Source organism: Bombina bombina, chromosome 1 (assembly GCF_027579735.1).
Source record: "Bombina bombina isolate aBomBom1 chromosome 1, aBomBom1.pri, whole genome shotgun sequence".
Lineage (NCBI taxonomy): Eukaryota > Metazoa > Chordata > Amphibia > Anura > Bombinatoridae > Bombina > Bombina bombina.
The window spans coordinates 1,551,790,973-1,551,817,803 of NC_069499.1; the positions used below are offsets into that span (position 1 = coordinate 1,551,790,973).

The 26,831-nt window shown below is 32.4% G+C and overlaps 1 protein-coding gene across 1 annotated transcript in view; it reads left to right on the forward strand.

The window, feature by feature from the left end:
- Nucleotides 1–26,831, forward strand: part of ITGB4 (integrin subunit beta 4) — a 158,267-nt gene that overhangs the window by 103,736 nt on the left and 27,700 nt on the right. Inside the window, 7 exon segments of the mRNA XM_053709074.1 lie at nt 19,308–19,456; nt 19,722–19,929; nt 20,184–20,332; nt 23,363–23,543; nt 25,709–25,846; nt 25,994–26,176; nt 26,477–26,608. Coding sequence (XP_053565049.1) covers nt 19,308–19,456; nt 19,722–19,929; nt 20,184–20,332; nt 23,363–23,543; nt 25,709–25,846; nt 25,994–26,176; nt 26,477–26,608 — 1,140 coding nt within the window.

The following is a 26,831-nucleotide window of genomic DNA, read 5'->3' on the forward strand; positions in this document are numbered from 1 at the left end:
CTTTATAGTGTATATAAATATAGCTCATATTCATTTGTACGTAAATACATATACCTTACCCTTTATAGTGTATATAAATATAACTCAGCTTTATTTGTATGTAAATACATATACCTTACCCTTTATAGTGTATATAAATATAGCTCATATTCATTTGTACATAAATACATATACCTTACCCTTTATAGTGTATATAAATATAAGTCAGCTTCATTTGTATATAAATACATATACCTTACCTTTTATAGTGTATATAAATATAAGTCAGCTTCATTTGTACATAAATACATATACCTTACCCTTTATAGTGTATATAAATATGTCAGCTTCATTTGTACATAAATACATATACCTTACCCTTTATAGTGTATATAAATATAACTTAGCTTCATTTGTACGTAAATACATATACCTTACCCTTTATAGTGTATATAAATATAACTTAGCTTCATTTGTACGTAAATACATATACCTTACCCTTTATAGTGTATATAAATATAACAGCTTCATTTGTACGTAAATACATATACCTTACCCTTTATAGTGTATATAAATATAACTCAGCTTCATTTGTACGTAAATACATATGCCTTACCCTTTATAGTGTATATAAATATAACTCAGCTTCATTTGTACATAAATACATATGCCTTACCCTTTATAGTGTATATAAATATAGCTCAGCTTCATTTGTACGTAAATACATATGCCTTACCCTTTATAGTGTATATAAATGTAACTTAGCTTCATTTGTACGTAAATACATATACCTTACCCTTTATAGTGTATATAAATATAACAGCTTCATTTGTACGTAAATACATATGCCTTACCCTTTATAGTGTATATAAATATAACTCAGCTTCATTTGTACGTAAATACATATACCTTACCCTTTATAGTGTATATAAATATAACTCAGCTTCATTTGTACGTAAATACATATACCTTACCCTTTATAGTGTATATAAATATAACTCAGCTTCATTTGTACATAAATACATATACCTTACCCTTTATAGTGTATATAAATATAACTCAGCTTCATTTGTACGTAAATACATATACCTTACCCTTTATAGTGTATATAAATATAACTCAGCTTCATTTGTACGTAAATACATATACCTTACCCTTTATAGTGTATATAAATATAACTCAGCTTCATTTGTACGTAAATACATATATCTTACCTTTTATAGTGTATATAAATATAACTCTGCTTCATTTGTACGTAAATACATATACCTTACGCTTTATAGTGTATATAAATTTAACTTGGCATCATTTGTACGTAAATACATATACCTTACCCTTTATAGTGTATATAAATATAACTTAGCTTCATTTGTATGTAAATACATATACCTTACGCTTTATAGTGTATATAAATGTAACTTAGCGTCATTTGTACGTAAATACATATACCTTACCCTTTATAGTGTATATAAATATAACTTAGCTTCATTTGTATGTAAATATATATACCTTACGCTTTATAGTGTATATAAATGTAACTTAGCGTCATTTGTACGTAAATACATATACCTTACCATTTATAGTGTATATAAATATAACTTAGCGTCATTTGTACGTAAATACATATACCTTACCATTTATAGTGTATATAAATATAACTCGGCTTCATTTGTACGTAAATACATATACCTTACCCTTTATAGTGTATATAAATATGTCAGCTTCATTTGTACGTAAATACATATACCTTACCCTTTATAGTGTAAATAAATATGTCAGCTTCATTTGTACATAAATACATATACCTTACCCTTTATAGTGTATATAAATATAACAGCTTCATTTGTACGTAAATACATATACCTTACCCTTTATAGTGTATATAAATATAACTTAGCTTCATTTGTACGTAAATACATATGCCTTACCCTTTATAGTGTAAATAAATATAACTCAGCTTCATTTGTACGTAAATACATATACCTTACCCTTTATAGTGTATATAAATATAACTTAGCTTCATTTGTACGTAAATACATATACCTTACCCTTTATAGTGTATATAAATGTAACTTAGCTTCATTTGTATGTAAATACATATACTTTACCCTTTATAGTGTATATAAATATAACTCAGCTTCATTTGTACGTAAATACATATACCTTACCCTTTATAGTGTATATAAATATAACTCAGCTTCATTTGTACGTAAATACATATACCTTACCCTTTATAGTGTATATAAATATAACTCAGCTTCATTTGTACGTAAATACATATACCTTACCCTTTATAGTGTATATAAATATAACTCAGCTTCATTTGTACGTAAATACATATACCTTACCCTTTATAGTGTATATAAATATAACTCAGCTTCATTTGTACGTAAATACATATGCCTTACCATTTATAGTGTATATAAATGTAACTTAGCGTCATTTGTACGTAAATACATATACCTTACCCTTTATAGTGTATATAAATATAGCTCAGCTTCATTTGTACATAAATACATATGCCTTACCCTTTATAGTGTATATAAATATAACTCGGCTTCATTTGTACATAAATACATATACCTTACCCTTTATAGTGTATATAAATATAACTCGGCTTCATTTGTACATAAATACATATACCTTACCCTTTATAGTGTATATAAATATAACTCAGGTTCATTTGTACGTAAATACATATACCTTACCCTTTATAGTGTATATAAATATAACAGCTTCATTTGTACATAAATACATATACCTTACCCTTTATAGTGTATATAAATATAACAGCTTCATTTGTACATAAATACATATACCTTACCCTTTATAGTGTATATAAATATAACTCATATTCATTTGTACATAAATACATATACCTTACCATTTATAGTGTATATAAATATAACAGCTTCATTTGTACGTAAATACATATGCCTTACCCTTTATAGTGTATATAAATATAACTCATATTCATTTGTACATAAATACATATACCTTACCCTTTATAGTGTATATAAATATAACTCAGCTTCATTTGTATGTAAATACATACTGTATACCTTACCCTTTATAGTGTATATAAATATAACTCAGCTTCATTTGTACGTAAATACATATACCTTACCCTTTATAGTGTATATAAATATAACAGCTTCATTTGTACGTAAATACATATACCTTACCCTTTATAGTGTATATAAATATAACAGCTTCATTTGTACGTAAATACATATACCTTACCCTTTATAGTGTATATAAATATAACAGCTTCATTTGTACGTAAATACATATGCCTTACCATTTATAGTGTATATAAATATAACAGCTTCATTTGTACGTAAATACATATGCCTTACCATTTATAGTGTATATAAATATAACAGCTTAATTTGTACGTAAATACATATACCTTACCCTTTATAGTGTATATAAATATAACAGCTTCATTTGTACATAAATACATATACCTTACCCTTTATAGTGTATATAAATATAACTCAGCTTCATTTGTACATAAATACATATACCTTACCCTTTATAGTGTATATAAATATAACTCAGCTTCATTTGTACATAAAACATATACCTTACCCTTTATAGTGTATATAAATATAACTCAGCTTAATTTGTACATAAATACATATACCTTACCCTTTATAGTGTATATAAATATAACTCAGCTTCATTTGTACGTAAATACATATACCTTACCCTTTATAGTGTATATAAATATAACTCATATTCATTTGTACGTAAATACATACTGTATACCTTACCCTTTATAGTGTATATAAATATAACTCAGCTTCATTTGTACGTAAATACATATACCTTACCTTTTATAGTGTATATAAATATAACTCAGCTTCATTTGTACATAAATACATATACCTTACCCTTTATAGTGTATATAAATATAACTCAGCTTCATTTGTACATAAATACATATACCTTACCCTTTATAGTGTATATAAATATAACTCAGCTTCATTTGTACGTAAATACATATGCCTTACCCTTTATAGTGTATATAAATATAACAGCTTAATTTGTACGTAAATACATATACCTTACCCTTTATAGTGTATATAAATGTAACTTAGCGTCATTTGTACGTAAATACATATACCTTACCTTTTATAGTGTATATAAATATAACTCAGCTTCATTTGTACATAAATACATATACCTTACCCTTTATAGTGTATATAAATATAACTCGGCTTCATTTGTACGTAAATACATACTGTATACCTTACCATTTATAGTGCATATAAATATAGCTCAGCTTCATTTGTACGTAAATACATATACCTTACCTTTTATAGAGTATATAAATATAACTCAGCTTAATTTGTACATAAATACATATACCTTACCCTTTATAGTGTATATAAATATAACTCAGCTTCATTTGTACGTAAATACATATACCTTACCCTTTATAGTGTATATAAATATAACTCATATTCATTTGTACGTAAATACATACTGTATACCTTACCCTTTATAGTGTATATAAATATAACTCAGCTTCATTTGTACGTAAATACATATACCTTACCTTTTATAGTGTATATAAATATAACTCAGCTTCATTTGTACATAAATACATATACCTTACCCTTTATAGTGTATATAAATATAACTCAGCTTCATTTGTACATAAATACATATACCTTACCCTTTATAGTGTATATAAATATAACTCATATTCATTTGTACGTAAATACATACTGTATACCTTACCCTTTATAGTGTATATAAATATAACTCAGCTTCATTTGTACGTAAATACATATACCTTACCTTTTATAGTGTATATAAATATAACTCAGCTTCATTTGTACATAAATACATATACCTTACCCTTTATAGTGTATATAAATATAACTCAGCTTCATTTGTACATAAAACATATACCTTACCCTTTATAGTGTATATAAATATAACTCAGCTTCATTTGTACGTAAATACATATACCTTACCTTTTATAGTGTATATAAATATAACTCAGCTTCATTTGTACGTAAATACATATACTTTACTCTGTATAGTGTATATAAATATAACTCTGCTTCATTTGTACGTAAATACATATACCTTACCCTTTATAGTGTATATAAATATAACTCAGCTTCATTTGTACGTAAATACATATACTTTACTCTGTATAGTGTATATAAATATAACTCAGCTTCATTTGTACATAAATACATATGCCTTACCCTTTATAGTGTATATAAATATAACTCAGCTTCATTTGTACGTAAATACATATGCCTTACCCTTTATAGTGTATATAAATATAACAGCTTAATTTGTACGTAAATACATATACCTTACCCTTTATAGTGTATATAAATGTAACTTAGCGTCATTTGTACGTAAATACATATACCTTACCTTTTATAGTGTATATAAATATAACAGCTTCATTTGTACGTAAATACATATGCCTTACCCTTTATAGTACATATAAATATAACTCAGCTTCATTTGTACGTAAATACATATACCTTACCCTTTATAGTGTATATAAATATAACTCATATTCATTTGTACGTAAATACATATACCTTACCCTTTATAGTGTATATAAATATAACTCAGCTTCATTTGTACGTAAATACATATACCTTACCCTTTATAGTGTATATAAATATAACAGCTTAATTTGTACGTAAATACATATACCTTACCCTTTATAGTGTATATAAATATAACTCAGCTTCATTTGTACGTAAATACATATACCTTACCCTTTATAGTGTATATAAATATAACAGCTTCATTTGTACGTAAATACATATGCCTTACCCTTTATAGTACATATAAATATAACTCTGCTTCATTTGTACATAAATACATATACTTTACCTTTTATAGTGTATATAAATATAACTCATATTCATTTGTACGTAAATACATACTGTATACCTTACCCTTTATAGTGTATATAAATATAACTCAGCTTCATTTGTACGTAAATACATATACCTTACCCTTTATAGTGTATATAAATATAACTCAGCTTCATTTGTACGTAAATACATATACCTTACCTTTTATAGTGTATATAAATATAACTCAGCTTCATTTGTACGTAAATACATATACCTTACCCTTTATAGTGTATATAAATATAACTCAGCTTCATTTGTACGTAAATACATATACCTTACCTTTTATAGTGTATATAAATATAACTCAGCTTCATTTGTACGTAAATACATATACCTTGCCCTTTATAGTGTATATAAATATAACAGCTTAATTTGTACGTAAATACATATACTTTACCCTTTATAGTGTATATAAATATAACTCAGCTTCATTTGTACATAAAACATATACCTTACCCTTTATAGTGTATATAAATATAACTCAGCTTCATTTGTACGTAAATACATATACCTTACCCTTTATAGTGTATATAAATATAACTCAGCTTCATTTGTACGTAAATACATACTGTATACCTTACCCTTTATAGTGTATATAAATATAACTCAGCTTAATTTGTACATAAATACATATACCTTACCCTTTATAGTGTATATAAATATAACTCAGCTTCATTTGTACGTAAATACATATACCTTACCCTTTATAGTGTATATAAATATAACTCAGCTTCATTTGTACGTAAATACATATACCTTACCCTTTATAGTGTATATAAATATAACTCAGCTTAATTTGTACATAAATACATATACCTTACCCTTTATAGTGTATATAAATATAACTCAGCTTCATTTGTACGTAAATACATATACCTTACCTTTTATAGTGTAAATAAATATAACTCAGCTTCATTTGTACATAAAACATATACCTTACCCTTTATAGTGTAAATAAATATAACTCAGCTTCATTTGTACATAAATACATATACCTTACCCTTTATAGTGTATATAAATATAACAGCTTAATTTGTACGTAAATACATATACCTTACCCTTTATAGTGTATATAAATATAGCTCAGCTTCATTTGTACGTAAATACATATACCTTACCCTTTATAGTGTATATAAATATAACTCAGCTTCATTTGTACATAAAACATATACCTTACCCTTTATAGTGTATATAAATATAACTCAGCTTCATTTGTACATAAAACATATACCTTACCCTTTATAGTGTATATAAATATAACTCAGCTTCATTTGTACATAAAACATATACCTTACCCTTTATAGTGTATATAAATATAACTCAGCTTCATTTGTACATAAATACATATACCTTACCCTTTATAGTGTATATAAATATAACTTAGCTTCATTTGTACGTAAATACATATACCTTACCCTTTATAGTGTATATAAATATAGCTCATATTCATTTGTACGTAAATACATATACCTTACCCTTTATAGTGTATATAAATATAGCTCATATTCATTTGTACGTAAATACATATACCTTACCCTTTATAGTGTATATAAATATAACTCAGCTTTATTTGTATGTAAATACATATACCTTACCCTTTATAGTGTATATAAATATAGCTCATATTCATTTGTACATAAATACATATACCTTACCCTTTATAGTGTATATAAATATAAGTCAGCTTCATTTGTATATAAATACATATACCTTACCTTTTATAGTGTATATAAATATAAGTCAGCTTCATTTGTACATAAATACATATACCTTACCCTTTATAGTGTATATAAATATGTCAGCTTCATTTGTACATAAATACATATACCTTACCCTTTATAGTGTATATAAATATAACTTAGCTTCATTTGTACGTAAATACATATACCTTACCCTTTATAGTGTATATAAATATAACTTAGCTTCATTTGTACGTAAATACATATACCTTACCCTTTATAGTGTATATAAATATAACAGCTTCATTTGTACGTAAATACATATACCTTACCCTTTATAGTGTATATAAATATAACTCAGCTTCATTTGTACGTAAATACATATGCCTTACCCTTTATAGTGTATATAAATATAACTCAGCTTCATTTGTACATAAATACATATGCCTTACCCTTTATAGTGTATATAAATATAGCTCAGCTTCATTTGTACGTAAATACATATGCCTTACCCTTTATAGTGTATATAAATGTAACTTAGCTTCATTTGTACGTAAATACATATACCTTACCCTTTATAGTGTATATAAATATAACAGCTTCATTTGTACGTAAATACATATGCCTTACCCTTTATAGTGTATATAAATATAACTCAGCTTCATTTGTACGTAAATACATATACCTTACCCTTTATAGTGTATATAAATATAACTCAGCTTCATTTGTACGTAAATACATATACCTTACCCTTTATAGTGTATATAAATATAACTCAGCTTCATTTGTACATAAATACATATACCTTACCCTTTATAGTGTATATAAATATAACTCAGCTTCATTTGTACGTAAATACATATACCTTACCCTTTATAGTGTATATAAATATAACTCAGCTTCATTTGTACGTAAATACATATACCTTACCCTTTATAGTGTATATAAATATAACTCAGCTTCATTTGTACGTAAATACATATATCTTACCTTTTATAGTGTATATAAATATAACTCTGCTTCATTTGTACGTAAATACATATACCTTACGCTTTATAGTGTATATAAATTTAACTTGGCATCATTTGTACGTAAATACATATACCTTACCCTTTATAGTGTATATAAATATAACTTAGCTTCATTTGTATGTAAATACATATACCTTACGCTTTATAGTGTATATAAATGTAACTTAGCGTCATTTGTACGTAAATACATATACCTTACCCTTTATAGTGTATATAAATATAACTTAGCTTCATTTGTATGTAAATATATATACCTTACGCTTTATAGTGTATATAAATGTAACTTAGCGTCATTTGTACGTAAATACATATACCTTACCATTTATAGTGTATATAAATATAACTTAGCGTCATTTGTACGTAAATACATATACCTTACCATTTATAGTGTATATAAATATAACTCGGCTTCATTTGTACGTAAATACATATACCTTACCCTTTATAGTGTATATAAATATGTCAGCTTCATTTGTACGTAAATACATATACCTTACCCTTTATAGTGTAAATAAATATGTCAGCTTCATTTGTACATAAATACATATACCTTACCCTTTATAGTGTATATAAATATAACAGCTTCATTTGTACGTAAATACATATACCTTACCCTTTATAGTGTATATAAATATAACTTAGCTTCATTTGTACGTAAATACATATGCCTTACCCTTTATAGTGTAAATAAATATAACTCAGCTTCATTTGTACGTAAATACATATACCTTACCCTTTATAGTGTATATAAATATAACTTAGCTTCATTTGTACGTAAATACATATACCTTACCCTTTATAGTGTATATAAATGTAACTTAGCTTCATTTGTATGTAAATACATATACTTTACCCTTTATAGTGTATATAAATATAACTCAGCTTCATTTGTACGTAAATACATATACCTTACCCTTTATAGTGTATATAAATATAACTCAGCTTCATTTGTACGTAAATACATATACCTTACCCTTTATAGTGTATATAAATATAACTCAGCTTCATTTGTACGTAAATACATATACCTTACCCTTTATAGTGTATATAAATATAACTCAGCTTCATTTGTACGTAAATACATATACCTTACCCTTTATAGTGTATATAAATATAACTCAGCTTCATTTGTACGTAAATACATATGCCTTACCATTTATAGTGTATATAAATGTAACTTAGCGTCATTTGTACGTAAATACATATACCTTACCCTTTATAGTGTATATAAATATAGCTCAGCTTCATTTGTACATAAATACATATGCCTTACCCTTTATAGTGTATATAAATATAACTCGGCTTCATTTGTACATAAATACATATACCTTACCCTTTATAGTGTATATAAATATAACTCGGCTTCATTTGTACATAAATACATATACCTTACCCTTTATAGTGTATATAAATATAACTCAGGTTCATTTGTACGTAAATACATATACCTTACCCTTTATAGTGTATATAAATATAACAGCTTCATTTGTACATAAATACATATACCTTACCCTTTATAGTGTATATAAATATAACAGCTTCATTTGTACATAAATACATATACCTTACCCTTTATAGTGTATATAAATATAACTCATATTCATTTGTACATAAATACATATTCCTTACCATTTATAGTGTATATAAATATAACAGCTTCATTTGTACGTAAATACATATGCCTTACCCTTTATAGTGTATATAAATATAACTCATATTCATTTGTACATAAATACATATACCTTACCCTTTATAGTGTATATAAATATAACTCAGCTTCATTTGTATGTAAATACATACTGTATACCTTACCCTTTATAGTGTATATAAATATAACTCAGCTTCATTTGTACGTAAATACATATACCTTACCCTTTATAGTGTATATAAATATAACAGCTTCATTTGTACGTAAATACATATACCTTACCCTTTATAGTGTATATAAATATAACAGCTTCATTTGTACGTAAATACATATACCTTACCCTTTATAGTGTATATAAATATAACAGCTTCATTTGTACGTAAATACATATGCCTTACCATTTATAGTGTATATAAATATAACAGCTTCATTTGTACGTAAATACATATGCCTTACCATTTATAGTGTATATAAATATAACAGCTTAATTTGTACGTAAATACATATACCTTACCCTTTATAGTGTATATAAATATAACAGCTTCATTTGTACATAAATACATATACCTTACCCTTTATAGTGTATATAAATATAACTCAGCTTCATTTGTACATAAATACATATACCTTACCCTTTATAGTGTATATAAATATAACTCAGCTTCATTTGTACATAAAACATATACCTTACCCTTTATAGTGTATATAAATATAACTCAGCTTAATTTGTACATAAATACATATACCTTACCCTTTATAGTGTATATAAATATAACTCAGCTTCATTTGTACGTAAATACATATACCTTACCCTTTATAGTGTATATAAATATAACAGCTTCATTTGTACGTAAATACATATACCTTACCCTTTATAGTGTATATAAATATAACAGCTTCATTTGTACGTAAATACATATACCTTACCCTTTATAGTGTATATAAATATAACAGCTTCATTTGTACGTAAATACATATGCCTTACCATTTATAGTGTATATAAATATAACAGCTTCATTTGTACGTAAATACATATGCCTTACCCTTTATAGTGTATATAAATATAACTTAGCTTCATTTGTACGTAAATACATATGCCTTACCCTTTATAGTGTATATAAATATAACTTAGCTTCATTTGTACGTAAATACATATACCTTACCCTTTATAGTGTATATAAATATAACAGCTTCATTTGTACGTAAATACATATGCCTTACCCTTTATAGTGTATATAAATATGTCAGCTTCATTTGTACATAAAACATATACCTTACCCTTTATAGTGTATATAAATATAACAGCTTCATTTGTACGTAAATACATATACCTTACCCTTTATAGTGTATATAAATATAACTCAGCTTCATTTGTACATAAATACATATACCTTACCCTTTATAGTGTATATAAATATAACTCAGCTTTATTTGTAAGTAAATACATATACCTTACCCTTTATAGTGTATATAAATATAACAGCTTCATTTGTACATAAATACATATACCTTACCCTTTATAGTGTATATAAATATAACAGCTTCATTTGTACATAAATACATATACCTTACCCTTTATACTGTATATAAATATAACAGCTTCATTTGTACATAAATACATATACCTTACCCTTTATAGTGTATATAAATATAACTCATATTCATTTGTACATAAATACATATACCTTACCCTTTATAGTGTATATAAATATAGCTCATATTCATTTGTACATAAATACATATACCTTACCCTTTATAGTGTATATAAATATAACAGCTTCATTTGTACATAAATACATATACCTTACCCTTTATAGTGTATATAAATATAACTCATATTCATTTGTACATAAATACATATACCTTACCCTTTATAGTGTATATAAATATAGCTCATATTCATTTGTACATAAATACATATACCTTACCCTTTATAGTGTATATAAATATAACTCATATTCATTTGTACATAAATACATATACCTTACCCTTTATAGTACATATAAATATAACTCAGCTTCATTTGTACATAAATACATATACCTTACCCTTTATACTGTATATAAATATAACAGCTTCATTTGTACATAAATACATATACCTTACCCTTTATAGTGTATATAAATATAACTCATATTCATTTGTACATAAATACATATACCTTACCCTTTATAGTGTATATAAATATAGCTCATATTCATTTGTACATAAATACATATACCTTACCCTTTATAGTGTATATAAATATAACAGCTTCATTTGTACATAAATACATATACCTTACCCTTTATAGTGTATATAAATATAACTCATATTCATTTGTACATAAATACATATACCTTACCCTTTATAGTGTATATAAATATAGCTCATATTCATTTGTACATAAATACATATACCTTACCCTTTATAGTGTATATAAATATAACTCATATTCATTTGTACATAAATACATATACCTTACCCTTTATAGTACATATAAATATAACTCAGCTTCATTTGTACATAAATACATATACCTTACCCTTTATACTGTATATAAATATAACAGCTTCATTTGTACATAAATACATATACCTTACCCTTTATAGTGTATATAAATATAACTCATATTCATTTGTACATAAATACATATACCTTACCCTTTATAGTGTATATAAATATAGCTCATATTCATTTGTACATAAATACATATACCTTACCCTTTATAGTGTATATAAATATAACTCAGCTTCATTTGTACATAAATACATATACCTTACCCTTTATAGTGTATATAAATATAACTCTGCTTCATTTGTACATAAATACATATACCTTACCCTTTATAGTGTATATAAATATAACTCTGCTTCATTTGTACATAAATACATATACCTTACCCTTTATAGTGTATATAAATATGTCAGCTTCATTTGTACGTAAATACATATACCTTACCCTTTATACTGTATATAAATATAACAGCTTCATTTGTACATAAATACATATACCTTACCCTTTATACTGTATATAAATATAACAGCTTCATTTGTACATAAATACATATACCTTACCCTTTATAGTGTATATAAATATAACTCATATTCATTTGTACATAAATACATATACCTTACCCTTTATAGTGTATATAAATATGTCAGCTTCATTTGTACATAATTCCACAAACAATTGGGATCTAGAATCCCTGAAAGAGAAATGCTTGGATAGCACTCTATGCCCAGACTACATGAGTAGAGGCAGTACTGATTAAAATTTAACCTTTATTAGTTATATATTAAAAAATGGGTAAACACAAAAACATCTAAAATTTCTTCTATCGTGTAAAGGTATATACTGGGCGAGATCAATTATTCTATATTTGGCCTGATACCAATTAATGTATTTTTTGATCTCACTGTATCTTCGATACCATTCAGTGGGTAGTTTGTATCAGGGTTGGGGTGTAATCAAGATTCATTGGTAATAACTTGTTGTTGATCACACTCTAGTCCTGGAGAGTGAGTACTTTGGGTTTGTCGCTTATTGTAAAGTGATATGTTCTGTTGGTGCACACTGAATTGATTGGATGTTGAATTAAAGCTAGAAAAATCTTTATACACAGGAAATGTAATATTTCAGCACAACATTACGCCTTATCTGAGTATTGAATCTACCCAGTGTTGATCTTAAGTGATTATAAAACCTAATTCACAACTTTCTAACTTATCTGAGTATTGAGTCTGCCCAGTGTTTGTGTTTAGTGGTTATAGAGCTTTATTCAAATAGTTGCTCTAACTTGTGGAATTTGATGATTTATGTAAGGTCGTTTATTTTGTGGTCTGCACTGTATTTATCTATGTCAAGTACTATTATCAGTTAATCATCTTGTGTACATTTGTAACATGAATTGCTACATATGTTACGCACCCACATTATACCTGCAACATTCTTATCTCTTTTGAATAAAGGTTTCAATCTGCCGTTATTAATTCTGAAGTGGAATTGTTAACCCCAATACTTGTGGACAGTACTGTGTGCTATCATTAAGATTAGTACTAGTTTATCAGGCAACTTTGGTTGCAGTATTACTGATTATTATTATCCACTGTGATTGTTTACATATTGGGTTAAAATGGTATATGTCTTTATAAAGTAGATTCAATCATTTACCCCCATGCGTACAGACAGTGCTGCGTATTATTATTCCGATTGACTGTAGTTATATCAAGAGATTTTGAATACTGTGTCTCTGTATTCACAGATCACTCTCTACTATTATGTAATCAGACACCCACAGTCTCTTTTGCGGCTGAGCCATTAGATATTATAGCGGTATTGATTGTTGGTATAGATCACTCTCCACTATTGTGCACTCAGACACCCACAGTCTCTTTTGCGGTTGAGCCGTTAGATATTATAGCGATATTGATTGTTAGTACTGTGACTGTTTACTTTTTGGGTTAAATTAATATGTATTTTTCTAGAATAGATTCAAACATTCACCCCCTTGCATACTGACAGTGCTAGGTACTATTATTCAAATATTTCAATAGATTGTGGATACTATGTCTCTGTGTTCACAGATTGCTATCCACTATTGTGCGATCGAACACCCACAACCTCCTATGCGGCTGAGCCGTTAGCTATTGTAGCAGTGTTGATTATTATTATTCACTGTAACTGTTTGCGTATTCGGTTCGATTAGTATGTATCTTTCTAAAGCATAATCAATCCTTTACCCCATGCATACAGACAGTGCTATATACTGTAGTTAAGATTAACTTTAGTTATATCAATAACGTGTGGATACTATGTTTTTTGGTTCACAGATTTCTCTCCACTATCGTGCAATCAGACACCCACAACCTCCTTTGCGGCTAAGCCGTTATATATTGTAGCAGTATCAATTATTCTTGTTCACTAAGATTGTTTGCATATTGGGTTAAATTAGTATGTATCTTTCTAAAGTCGATTCAATCATTCACCCCCATGCATACAGACATTGCTGCGTACTGTTCTTTTGATTAGCTTTAGTTATATCATTGGAGTGTGGATACTGTGTCTCTATGCTCACAGATCACTCTCCACTAGTGTGCGGTCAAACACCCACAACCTCCTTTGTGGCTAGGCCGTCAGAAATTATTACGGTACTACTGATAGGTATCTTTACATACAATAGATTTCTATTAAAATATACAACAATTGCAGGACCCCATTGTCCCACACAACTCCCCTGACGCGTTTCGCCGGTTTAGGCTTTGTCAAAGGCGGCGGGCCGCCGTGGTTGAACCTATTTGTGCGTGCCAAATCGGATGTCCCGCCTCTATTGTTTGCTTATTGGTTTGATCGGCCGCGATTGATTTCCTGGCCGCCAATTGGGATTCATTTACTACGTGGTGTTTTTGACTTGTTAAGGAGGACATCACCTTATCTTTTTCATGGTTGTTAAGGTGGATAATTATATTCTATTAACTGAAGTTTATTTTTGTTTCATGTTAGGCTTTCCGTTTTGTGTAAATTAGTATGGTGAACTTACACATATTGACAAGTATGCTTATCCTGTCTATTCCCTAATGGTCAAAGAATCATCTATTTCCATTGTTCCTTTACTAAATTGATGTATATATACATTACGAAAACATTATTATTGGCTTTTGTTAGTGCATCTTATTGGTGCTACTGTGTTTGTTTTCTTGATCTACCAGGTGAATTTGTGAACACTAAAAAACTGTGTCAAAGAAGAAAAAGCATAAATAATAATTAATTATATAAAATAATTGGAATTGCGAAAAGTGAATGTTGTGTTAAAAAAATATATTTTTTGGATTTTTTGTTGTTGAGAATTAATAGAACGTGAAAGTGTATGTGAAAATTAAAGAAGTGTTGATTATTGTGAAATTCACAGAACAATACTGGTACAATGACTCCTGGAGTCCTGTAGATGTTGTATATTATAGAAGAATACAACATTGTCTATTAAATTTACAAACATTTTTACTTGCTATATATTTCTGTTTCTGGTTGTACTTCGATATTTAGGATTAGGATATCCTATTGAATGTTACTATCTACCTAATTTATTAATAAATTTCGGATCTCCCTCTAATGTTTGGGATTATGTTTATAAATTTTATGTACTTTTTTCCTCTCTTTTCTTTTTCTTCCCCTAATTCGGGCCCTTATATTTTGACCAGTAATGTTAAAATGTGCTCTGTCTAAGTGATTACCCAGTGATGGAATAGCTCCTATGCTATTCTGGTGCTGTGTTATATTCTGATATATCATCATCTACTGTACATCTTGTGATGTGTCCTTATGCATTGTGTTTAAGTTTTGTGACAAACATTTAACATTTACATTGTGTTTTAACTTTGTGACAATCTTTTAATCTAATTTTTGTGCTTGTTTAGTGAGGAGTGCTGGTGCTGGGTGTAATATGTTTTCTTAATGGTCCCTCTCTGGGTTCCAAATGCTTCTGTTATCTCTCTCTTTTTGATTTTGATTCTTCCTACTGTTGTAGTTTCTCTTATCGTTTTCATGTTTATAGAAATACATAATAATTGTTGTTTTCATTGATGCCATTGGGATGTACTGAGTTCAATAGATATATCCATTTACTCTCAGCTTTTTGGAGGGATCTTTCCAGATCTCCCCCTCTGATCCCTAATTTAATTTGTTCTATTCCCCAGCATAACAAGTCTTTGGCATTCGAATTATGTTTGTGTAGAAAATGGAAAGCTACACTTGTTATGGTCTTGCCCTCTTCCACGTCTTTTCTGGCATTTTTGATATTTCTTAAGTGTTCCATCAGCCTAATTCTCATCATACGTGTGGTCATACCCACGTAATAAAGCTGACAGGTACACTGTAATACGTAGATCACCCCTTGAGTATTGCAACTAATATAGTTGTTGATACGATGAGTGAATCCGAATCTGTCCGTAATTGTGTTTTTTTTTTTTTTATGTATTGGCATGTGGAGCACGTACCACACTTGAAACAACCTGGAGTAAATGCAGTCATGGTTCTCTTTCTTGTATAATGACTCTTTGTCAGTAGATCTTTCATATTTCTTGATCTTCTATATCCTATCTCAGGTCTTTCTCCAAGCTGGAATTTGAGTGCTGGATCAGAAGTTAAAACATGCCAGTGCTTGTTGATGATACTTTTGATTCGATTTATTTGTGAAGAGTATGTTAAAATCAATCTTGTTTTATTATCCTGTTTCTTCCTTTTTTTTGTCAATAGTTCTCTTCTATTGATTTTCATAGCCTTGTTTCTGGCCTTTTTTATACTCGTCTTGCTATATCCTCTCTTGATTAGCCTTTCTTCCAGTTCTTTAACTCGAGTTTTGAATGTACTCAAATCTGTACAGTTCCTTCTGGTTCTTAAGAATTCACCAGTTGGTAATCCTCTTATTTTTCCGGGTGCATGTGCACTAGATTGGTGCAATAGGCTATTAGTCGCCGTTCTCTTCCTATACAGGTCAGTTGTAATTCTCCCATCTGCTTCTTTTTTAATTTTTAGATCAAGGAAGGCAATTTCTTCTTGGCTAGCTTCCGATGTTAGTTTGATGTTTAAATCATTAGAATTCAATAAATTTAAGAATTCTTGTAAGCTGGCATATGTTCCTTCCCATATAAATAAGATGTCATCAATAAATCTGAGCCAAAGGGGTATATTATCTGTATATTTTGAATTGTTTTCAGTAAAAATGCTATCCAGCAGCACAAGAATGGGTTTCAGATCTCTATACACAACGTTTTATCTGAAAGACGATTGGTCAGTTCCACATTCGCTGGCTGACTGCAGGATTATAAATCTGCAGAAGTTTAGAACTAAGAAATAAAATGTGCATTTTCTAGCTTTCAGACAAAGCATTTATAATGCAAAATAGTAAACTCTTAACTTTTTTTAAAGGACACTAAACTAATTAGAAGACCTTTTTGTCTCACTATAGAACATATTAATTATGAAATAATTTTTTCATAGTCAGACTCCATCAACCACTTGCCTAATTTAGAGGAGCAAATCCAGTCTTGTTTCTGGAATAGACTAGGCTAGCCACAATCATTATGTTAGCAAACTATGCATTGGAGTTTGTTATCTTCTAATCTCTGCTAACACAGATTAGGTACATATATGTAGCAGGGTTAGCCTTGAGAAGTCTGCAATGTAAATGTCCAGGTCTGAGGGTTAAAGGGACATGAGTCAAAATTAATTTTCATAGTTCAGACATTTCAATTTACTTCTATTATCAATTTTACGTTGTTGTTTTTTTGTATCCTTTGTTTAAAAGCATACCTATACCCAGGAGCAGCAATGCACCCCTGGGAGCTAGCTAGTGATTGGTGAATATTCAAATATGCCTCTTGTCATTGGCTCACCAGATGTGTCCAGCTAGGTCCTAGTAGTGCACTGGTGCTCTGATAGCATTTGACTTTAACCCTTGCATTGTTAAAGTGAGCTCCAGTCACATGCAAGCAACAGTGCTGTGATAAAATAACACATTACTGTCCCTCTAAATGCACAATACACATTTACTTATTTAAAAGGACACTGAACCCAATTTTGTTTCTTTCGTGATTCAGATAGAGCATGCAATTTTAAGCAACTTTCTAATTTACTCCTATTATCAAATTTTCTTCATTCTCTTTGTATCTTTATTTGAAAAGCAAGAATGTAAGTTTAGATGCCGGCCCATTTTTGGTGAACAAACTGGGTTGTCCTTGCTGATTGGACAGCACCAATAAACAAGTGTTGTCCATGGTTCTGAACCAAAAATTGGCTGGCTCCTTAGCTTAGATGCCTTCTTTTTCAAATAAAGATAGCAAGAGAACGAAAATTGATAATAGGAGTAAATTAGAAAGTCGCTTAAAATTGCATGCTGTATCTGAATCATGAAAGAAAAAAACATTGTGTTCAGTGTCCCTTTAAGTGGTAATGAGGGTTTAAGGGATTCTCATAGAACTGTTAACTAATATTTCTACGTATTATCAGATGATTATAAGGTGTGTGTGATGATTTGACTTTTTTTTATATTTACTTTTTAACACCGATTTATTTATTGCTGTAACAGCAAAGAGCATAGTGACGTTTGAAAAGCCAGCGTACACGTACAGTCGTCAGGACCAGTTGGCCAGAGTCCCTGTCACACGAGAGATCCTGCAGAGTGGGAAGACACAGGTTTCATACCGTACCCAGGACCTGACTGCACGTGATACCAAGGTAAATCAGTGGGCAAGTGCCACTGAGCGCAGGGCAGATCATTTAGACAGTTTTTGTGTAGTTGGTTTGTATCTCTGTACCATGGTGTTTAGTAATTGTGCTACCGGTTACTGGTGTTGCCACCACTGGAGAGAACACCTGGATACACAGGGGTTCAGCCCTTAAAAGCCCCCATTCAGCAACCCCTTCATATGTTTTTTAGTTTATATATTAATATGTAGATGGGGGCGTTTCTCTTACATGCTGTATGATTTCTGCTTCCCAGGATTACACCTCATCTGAGGGCGAGCTGACCTTCCAGCCAGCGGACACGCGGTCTGAGATTCTGGTACCTCTCCTTGACCGCTCTGAAGTGGACACTCTGCTCGGAAATCGTCAAATCAAACAGTTCCTGCTGGAACTCAGCAACCCGAAATATGGGGCTAAGATTGGCAAATACCCACAATGCACCATTACCATTGATGACACTCCAGGTGAGAAATATGGCGTAATACTGCACAGGACTGTGGCTTAGTTAGAGAGTACAGCATATATGAATGAGATAATCTACATGCTCAGGTTTTGGAAGAGAAGTGGTTATGTTAAAGGGCTAGTCTAGTAGGGAAAAAGACACATTGCAGTGCCCTGGCATGTGGGGTTCTATTCCAGGGCTTTGGCAAGGAAGGTGTTACATAATAGTGATGTGTCAGAGAAGAGGTTACACTCAAAGATTTCTTTAAACCCACAGATATTATGCCAAAGGCACATGAATTCCAGTCTGCCCAATCACCACGAGGGAAGCTTGGAGCCCCAATTAACCTAAACTGTCAGGCTGTAAGTGCCAGGAAAATCCGCATGAACTGGATTCCTCCAGGTGGCAAACCTACAGGATACAAGGTAAGCTCACTCTCACAGACCAGTAATACACAGCTGCTCCAGGTGGCAAACCTACAGGATACAAAGTAAGCTCACTCTCACAGACCAGTAATACACAGCTGCTCCGGGTGGCAAACCTACAAGATACAAAGTAAGCTCACTCTCACAGACCAGTAATACACAACTGCTCCGGGTGGCAAACCTACAGGATACAAAGTAAGCTCACTCTCACAGACCAGTAATACACAGCTGCTCCGGGTGGCAAACCTACAGGATACAAAGTAAGGTCACTCTCACAGACCAGTAATACACAACTGCTCCGGGTGGCAAACCTACAGGATACAAAGTAAGTTCACTCTCACAGACCAGTAATACACAGCTGCTCCGGGTGGCAAACCTACAGGATACAAAGTAAGTTCACTCTCACAGACCAGTAATACACAGCTGCTCCGGGTGGCAAACCTACAGGATACAAAGTAAGGTCACTCTCACAGACCAGTAATACACAACTGCTCCGGGTGGCAAACCTACAGGATACAAAGTAAGGTCACTCTCACAGACCAGTAATACACAACTGCTCCGGGTGGCAAACCTACAGGATACAAAGTAAGCTCACTCTCACAGACCAGTAATACACAGCTGCTCCAGGTGGCAAACCTACAGGATACAAGGTAAGCTCACTCTCACAGACCAGTAATACACAGCTGCTCCGGGTGGCAAACCTACAGGATACAAAGTAAGGTCACTCTCACAGACCAGTAATACACAGCTGCTCCAGGTGGCAAACCTACAGGATACAAAGTAAGGTCACTCTCACAGACCAGTAATACACAGCTGCTCCAGGTGGCAAACCTACAGGATACAAAGTAAGGTCACTCTCACAGACCAGTAATACACAGCTGCTCCGGGTGGCAAACCTACAGGATACAAAGTAAGGTCACTCTCACAGACCAGTAATACACAACTGCTCCGAGTGGCAAACCTACAGGATACAAACAAAGTAAGGTCACTCTCACAGACCAGTAATACACAACTGCTCCGGGTGGCAAACCTACAGGATACAAAGTAAGCTCACTCTCACAGACCAGTAATACACAGCTGCTCCAGGTGGCAAACCTACAGGATACAAGGTAAGCTCACTCTCACAGACCAGTAATACACAGCTGCTCCGGGTGGCAAACCTACAGGATACAAAGTAAGCTCACTCTCACAGACCAGTAATACACAGCTGCTCCGGGTGGCAAACCTACAGGATACAAAGTAAGCTCACTCTCACAGACCAGTAATACACAGCTGCTCCAGGTGGCAAACCTACAGGATACAAAGTAAGCTCACTCTCACAGACCAGTAATACACAGCTGCTCCGGGTGGCAAACCTACAGGATACAAAGTAAGCTCACTCTCACAGACCAGTAATACACAGCTGCTCCGGGTAGCAAACCTACAGGATACAAAGTAAGCTCACTCTCACAGACCAGTAATACACAGCTGTTCCAGGTGGCAAACCTACAGGATACAAAGTAAGCTCACTCTCACAGACCAGTAATACACAACTGCTCCGGGTGGCAAACCTACAGGATACAAAGTAAGGTCACTCTCACAGACCAGTAATACACAACTGCTCCGGGTGGCAAACCTACAGGATACAAAGTAAGCTCACTCTCACAGACCAGTAATACACAGCTGCTCCGGGTGGCAAACCTACAGGATACAAAGTAAGCTCACTCTCACAGACCAGTAATACACAGCTGCTCCGGGTGGCAAACCTACAGGATACAAAGTAAGGTCACTCTCACAGACCAGTAATACACAGCTGCTCCGGGTGGCAAACCTACAGGATACAAAGTAAGCTCACTCTCACAGACCAGTAATACACAGCTGCTCCAGGTGGCAAACCTACAGGATACAAAGTAAGGTCACTCTCACAGACCAGTAATACACAACTGCTCCGGGTGGCAAACCTACAGGATACAAAGTAAGGTCACTCTCACAGACCAGTAATACACAACTGCTCCGGGTGGCAAACCTACAGGATACAAAGTAAGCTCACTCTCACAGACCAGTAATACACAGCTGCTCCGGGTGGCAAACCTACAGGATACAAAGTAAGCTCACTCTCACAGACCAGTAATACACAGCTGCTCCGGGTGGCAAACCTACAGGATACAAAGTAAGCTCACTCTCACAGACCAGTAATACACAGCTGCTCCGGGTGGCAAACCTACAGGATACAAAGTAAGCTCACTCTCACAGACCAGTAATACACAGCTGCTCCAGGTGGCAAACCTACAGGATACAAGGTAAGGTCACTCTCACAGACCAGTAATACACAGCTGCTCCGGGTGGCAAACCTACAGGATACAAGGTAAGCTCACTCTCACAGACCAGTAATACACAGCTGCTCCGGGTAGCAAACCTACAGGATACAAAGTAAGCTCACTCTCACAGACCAGTAATACACAGCTGCTCCGGGTGGCAAACCTACAGGATACAAAGTAAGCTCACTCTCACAGACCAGTAATACACAGCTGCTCCAGGTGGCAAACCTACAGGATACAAGGTAAGGTCACTCTCACAGACCAGTAATACACAGCTGCTCCGGGTGGCAAACCTACAGGATACAAGGTAAGCTCACTCTCACAGACCAGTAATACACAGCTGCTCCGGGTAGCAAACCTACAGGATACAAAGTAAGCTCACTCTCACAGACCAGTAATACACAGCTGCTCCGGGTGGCAAACCTACAGAATACAAAGTAAGGTCACTCTCAAAGATCAGTAATACACAGCCACTGCTTTAGGACAGGGATCTATTTCATGCATCTAGAAAATCCTGATCACTGATATACTTTATTGGATTAGGACACTGCCTTCCAAAATCACTGAATTTCTTTGATACAGTAGTCTGTAAACCTCAAGTGTAAGCTTGCTGATTTATATCACTACTGTTTTGTAGACATATGTTCCTGACACCCTTAAACTTCAGAGCAGGACCTCTTATTCCAGGACTTCTCTTATCTCTTCTCCTCTGTATTTTGCTTTCCTGTTTTAGGTGAGGTATTGGATTCAAGGAGACTCAGAATCAGATGCCACTGTCTTAGACAGCAAGGTGCCCTCGGCAGAGCTAAATAATCTTTATCCATACTGTGATTATGAGATGCGTGTGTGCGCCTACAATGGGCAGGAGGAGGGGCCTTACAGTGATGTTGTCACCTGCCAGACCCTGCAAGACAGTGAGTATCAAGAGGGGAGTACCCTGGGGGGAGGGCTCCAATTTGTCTTGGGTTAGCTGTCATCTGTGAATCTTAGACCATTGTATGTAATCTCTGACATTTCTAGTCTAGGGCACACCAAACAAACAATGTTAAAGGGATATAAAAAATAAATTAAATCATGATTCAGATAGAACATGCAATTTTAAACAGATTTCTATTGTACTTCTATTATCATTTTTTTTTGTTTTCTTGGTATCTTTTATTGAAAAGCAGAGAAGTTAGCTAAGGAGCGTGCACGTGTCTGGAGCACTATATTGCAGACGTTTTGCAAGAGCACTACATCCTGTCATGTATTGCTACAGCCACTTACCTAGGCATCTATTAAACAAAGAATACCATGGGAATGAAGCACATTTGATAATAGAAGTAAATTGGAACCTTTTTTTTATTTGTATGCGCTGTCTGAATAACAAAAGAACATTCTCGATAAATAAAGGTTTACTCCTTAGCCTCACTTTGACAGCAATTTTATTTGAAACCTGAACCGTTTTCTCTCCCAAGCTCACCATTGATTTAGAGAAATTTCTAATTCAGATTAATTTCGGCACCTTTAACAAGCATTAAAGGGACAGTCTACACCAGAATGTTTGTTGTTTAAAAAGATAGATAATTCCTTTATTATCCATTCCTCAGTTTTGCATAACCAACACTGTTATATTAATACACTTTTTACCTCTGTGATTACCTTGTATCTAAGCATTTTCTGACAGCCCCCTGATCACATGACTTCTTATTTATTTTTCTATTAACTTGCATTTTAACCAATTAGTGCTGTGTTGTGCTGACTCTTAAATAACTCCACGGGCGTGAGCACAAGGTTATCTATATGGCCCACGTGAACTAGCAGTCTCTTGTTGTGAAAAGCAAATTAAAAAAGCATGTGATATGAGACTGTCTGTAGTGATGTAGAAACAGGCAGACATTTAGAGGTTTAAATGTTATAAAGTATATTAATATAACAGTAATGGTTGTGCAAAGCTGGGAAATGGGTAGTAAAGGCATTGTCTATTTTTTATACAATAACAATTTTGGTGTAAACTGTCCCTTTAAAGGCACCTAGACAGATTAAAACCACCATTTAATGAAAGAGCTAATTATAACATTGTAATACAGGTGGCCCTCGTTTTACAACGTTTCAGAATAACAACCTTTTTTTCCAGTCATATGACTGTTATTGAAAAGCATTGAGAAGCAGTGCATTTATTAAAATAGCCAGTAGGTGGAGCTGTCCACTTGTGTTGTAGCAAAGCCAAGCAAGCTGAAATTAATCAGTTTAACCAGACCTGAGCTTTTGAGCAGATTTCAAAGGAACAAGATCTTCCTGTCTATAAATCGTTCCAGATTGGAATGCATATAAAGAACTGTTTGCAGAAAAATGCAGGTGAAGTCTGTGTTATGTGATTATTTTATTAGGTTTATAATGCTGTTTAGCAAATGTTTTTGTTCATTTAACTTAGTTTAATTATATATTCTGTATTGTGTGATTATTTTATTAGGTTTATAATGCTGTTTAGCATTTAAAGTCTTCATTTCAAAGCTTTAAAAATAATGTATTAGGTGTTACTTATGACAATTTTGAGAGGGGCCTGGAACCTATCTCCCTCACTTCCCATTGACTTACATTATAAACTGGGTTTCAATTTACAACGGTTTCAATTTACAACCATTCCTTCTGGAACCTAACCCCGGCGTAAACTGAGGGCTACATGTATTTATCTTTGCTGCGTTTAATACATTTAAGATACATTATGATCTGCTTCTTTATTTTGTATCATTCTAAAATGACAAGAACATAGTTACTGGATCTCAAGTGACTCATGATCTTATTTTCATCTCATGATGTATTGTGTTAGCAACTGTGCCCTATTTTCACAATTGCAATTCATTGTAACATAAATACTCCAGAATTTCTTCCACTTCCATAGAACCTCCATGTGAACAGCCACTGAATTTACAAAAATAACTTTCAAAACAAGTATACTTTCCAGTAGAGGTAGTAATAAAGAAAAAATGTTTTTTAGTTTAACATATTACAATATTTTTTTGTAGTAATCTTTATTGATTGACCATACTAATTGCATACATAGGATTGGTACAATGACTTAACATACTGTCTTTCTCAGTTCCTAGCGAGCCCGGACGATTGGCCTTTAATGTCATTTCAAGTACAGTGACACAGCTTAGCTGGGCAGAGCCAGCAGAGACCAACGGTGATATCACAGCATACGAGGTCTCCTATGGTCTAGTCAACGAGGACAACCGTACGTTCCTCCCTCATCTTGTCTCACTTACTTTTAACATACAAGTGAATTTGTAAGGGTGTAACAGCATGACCTTTGCAATTAACTTAAAAAATACTCTTCGCTGGGCTAGCAGACAATATGACATCTCTTCCTTTTTACCGTCAGAGCCTGTGGGTTCCAGAAAGAAGGTACTGATAAACAACCCCAAGAAAAGGATGGTACTGATTGAGAACCTACGGGAGTCTCAACCATATCGGTACACTGTGAGGGCTTGCAATGCCATTGGCTGGGGACCTGAGAAAGATGCAACCATGAACCTGGCCACTCAACCCACGCGACCCATGTCCAGTAAGTTCTAAGAGCTAAGATAGAGATGCATCTTACTGTACTGATAAATACACAGAGTATCCTAGTACTAAATATCTTAGTAGTGTTACCTCTGTTTAAAATAAATTCTGTTATAGTTTGTCCAAAATGTCAGTTTGTTAATGACTATATATATATGTGTGTCTGTCTATATTTATCTATATCCTTAAAGGGCTACTGTAAGGTGGGTCCATTTGTATTTGAATGTTTATAACTGAGATATCACACTAAATCAGCTCTAACACTGGACTAAGAGCTCCCCCTGCTGTTTGTTCTTTGCAGTTCCCATCATCCCAGATGTCCCCATTATTGATGCTGAAGCAGGAGAGGAGTATGACAGTTACCTGATGTACAGTGCAGATGTCTTGCGATCTCCAGTTGGCAGTAAGAGGCCCAGCATGTCTGATGAATCAGGTAAGAATCCCCTTATTTAACATATCACCCAGCCTGGGGGGGGGCAGAAAGGCAGATGCATGGTGTGCCCAAAACCTTTCACTTCAAAGACCAATAAGATTGCTACTGCTTTCCTGGGCAATATATTACAGAATCAGTATGCTGGCTGTTAGCACCTGCACTGCTTCCTTGGGGCTGGGATAGGGACCTTTCAACCCCCCCCCCCCCTTCTACTCAGTTCCCC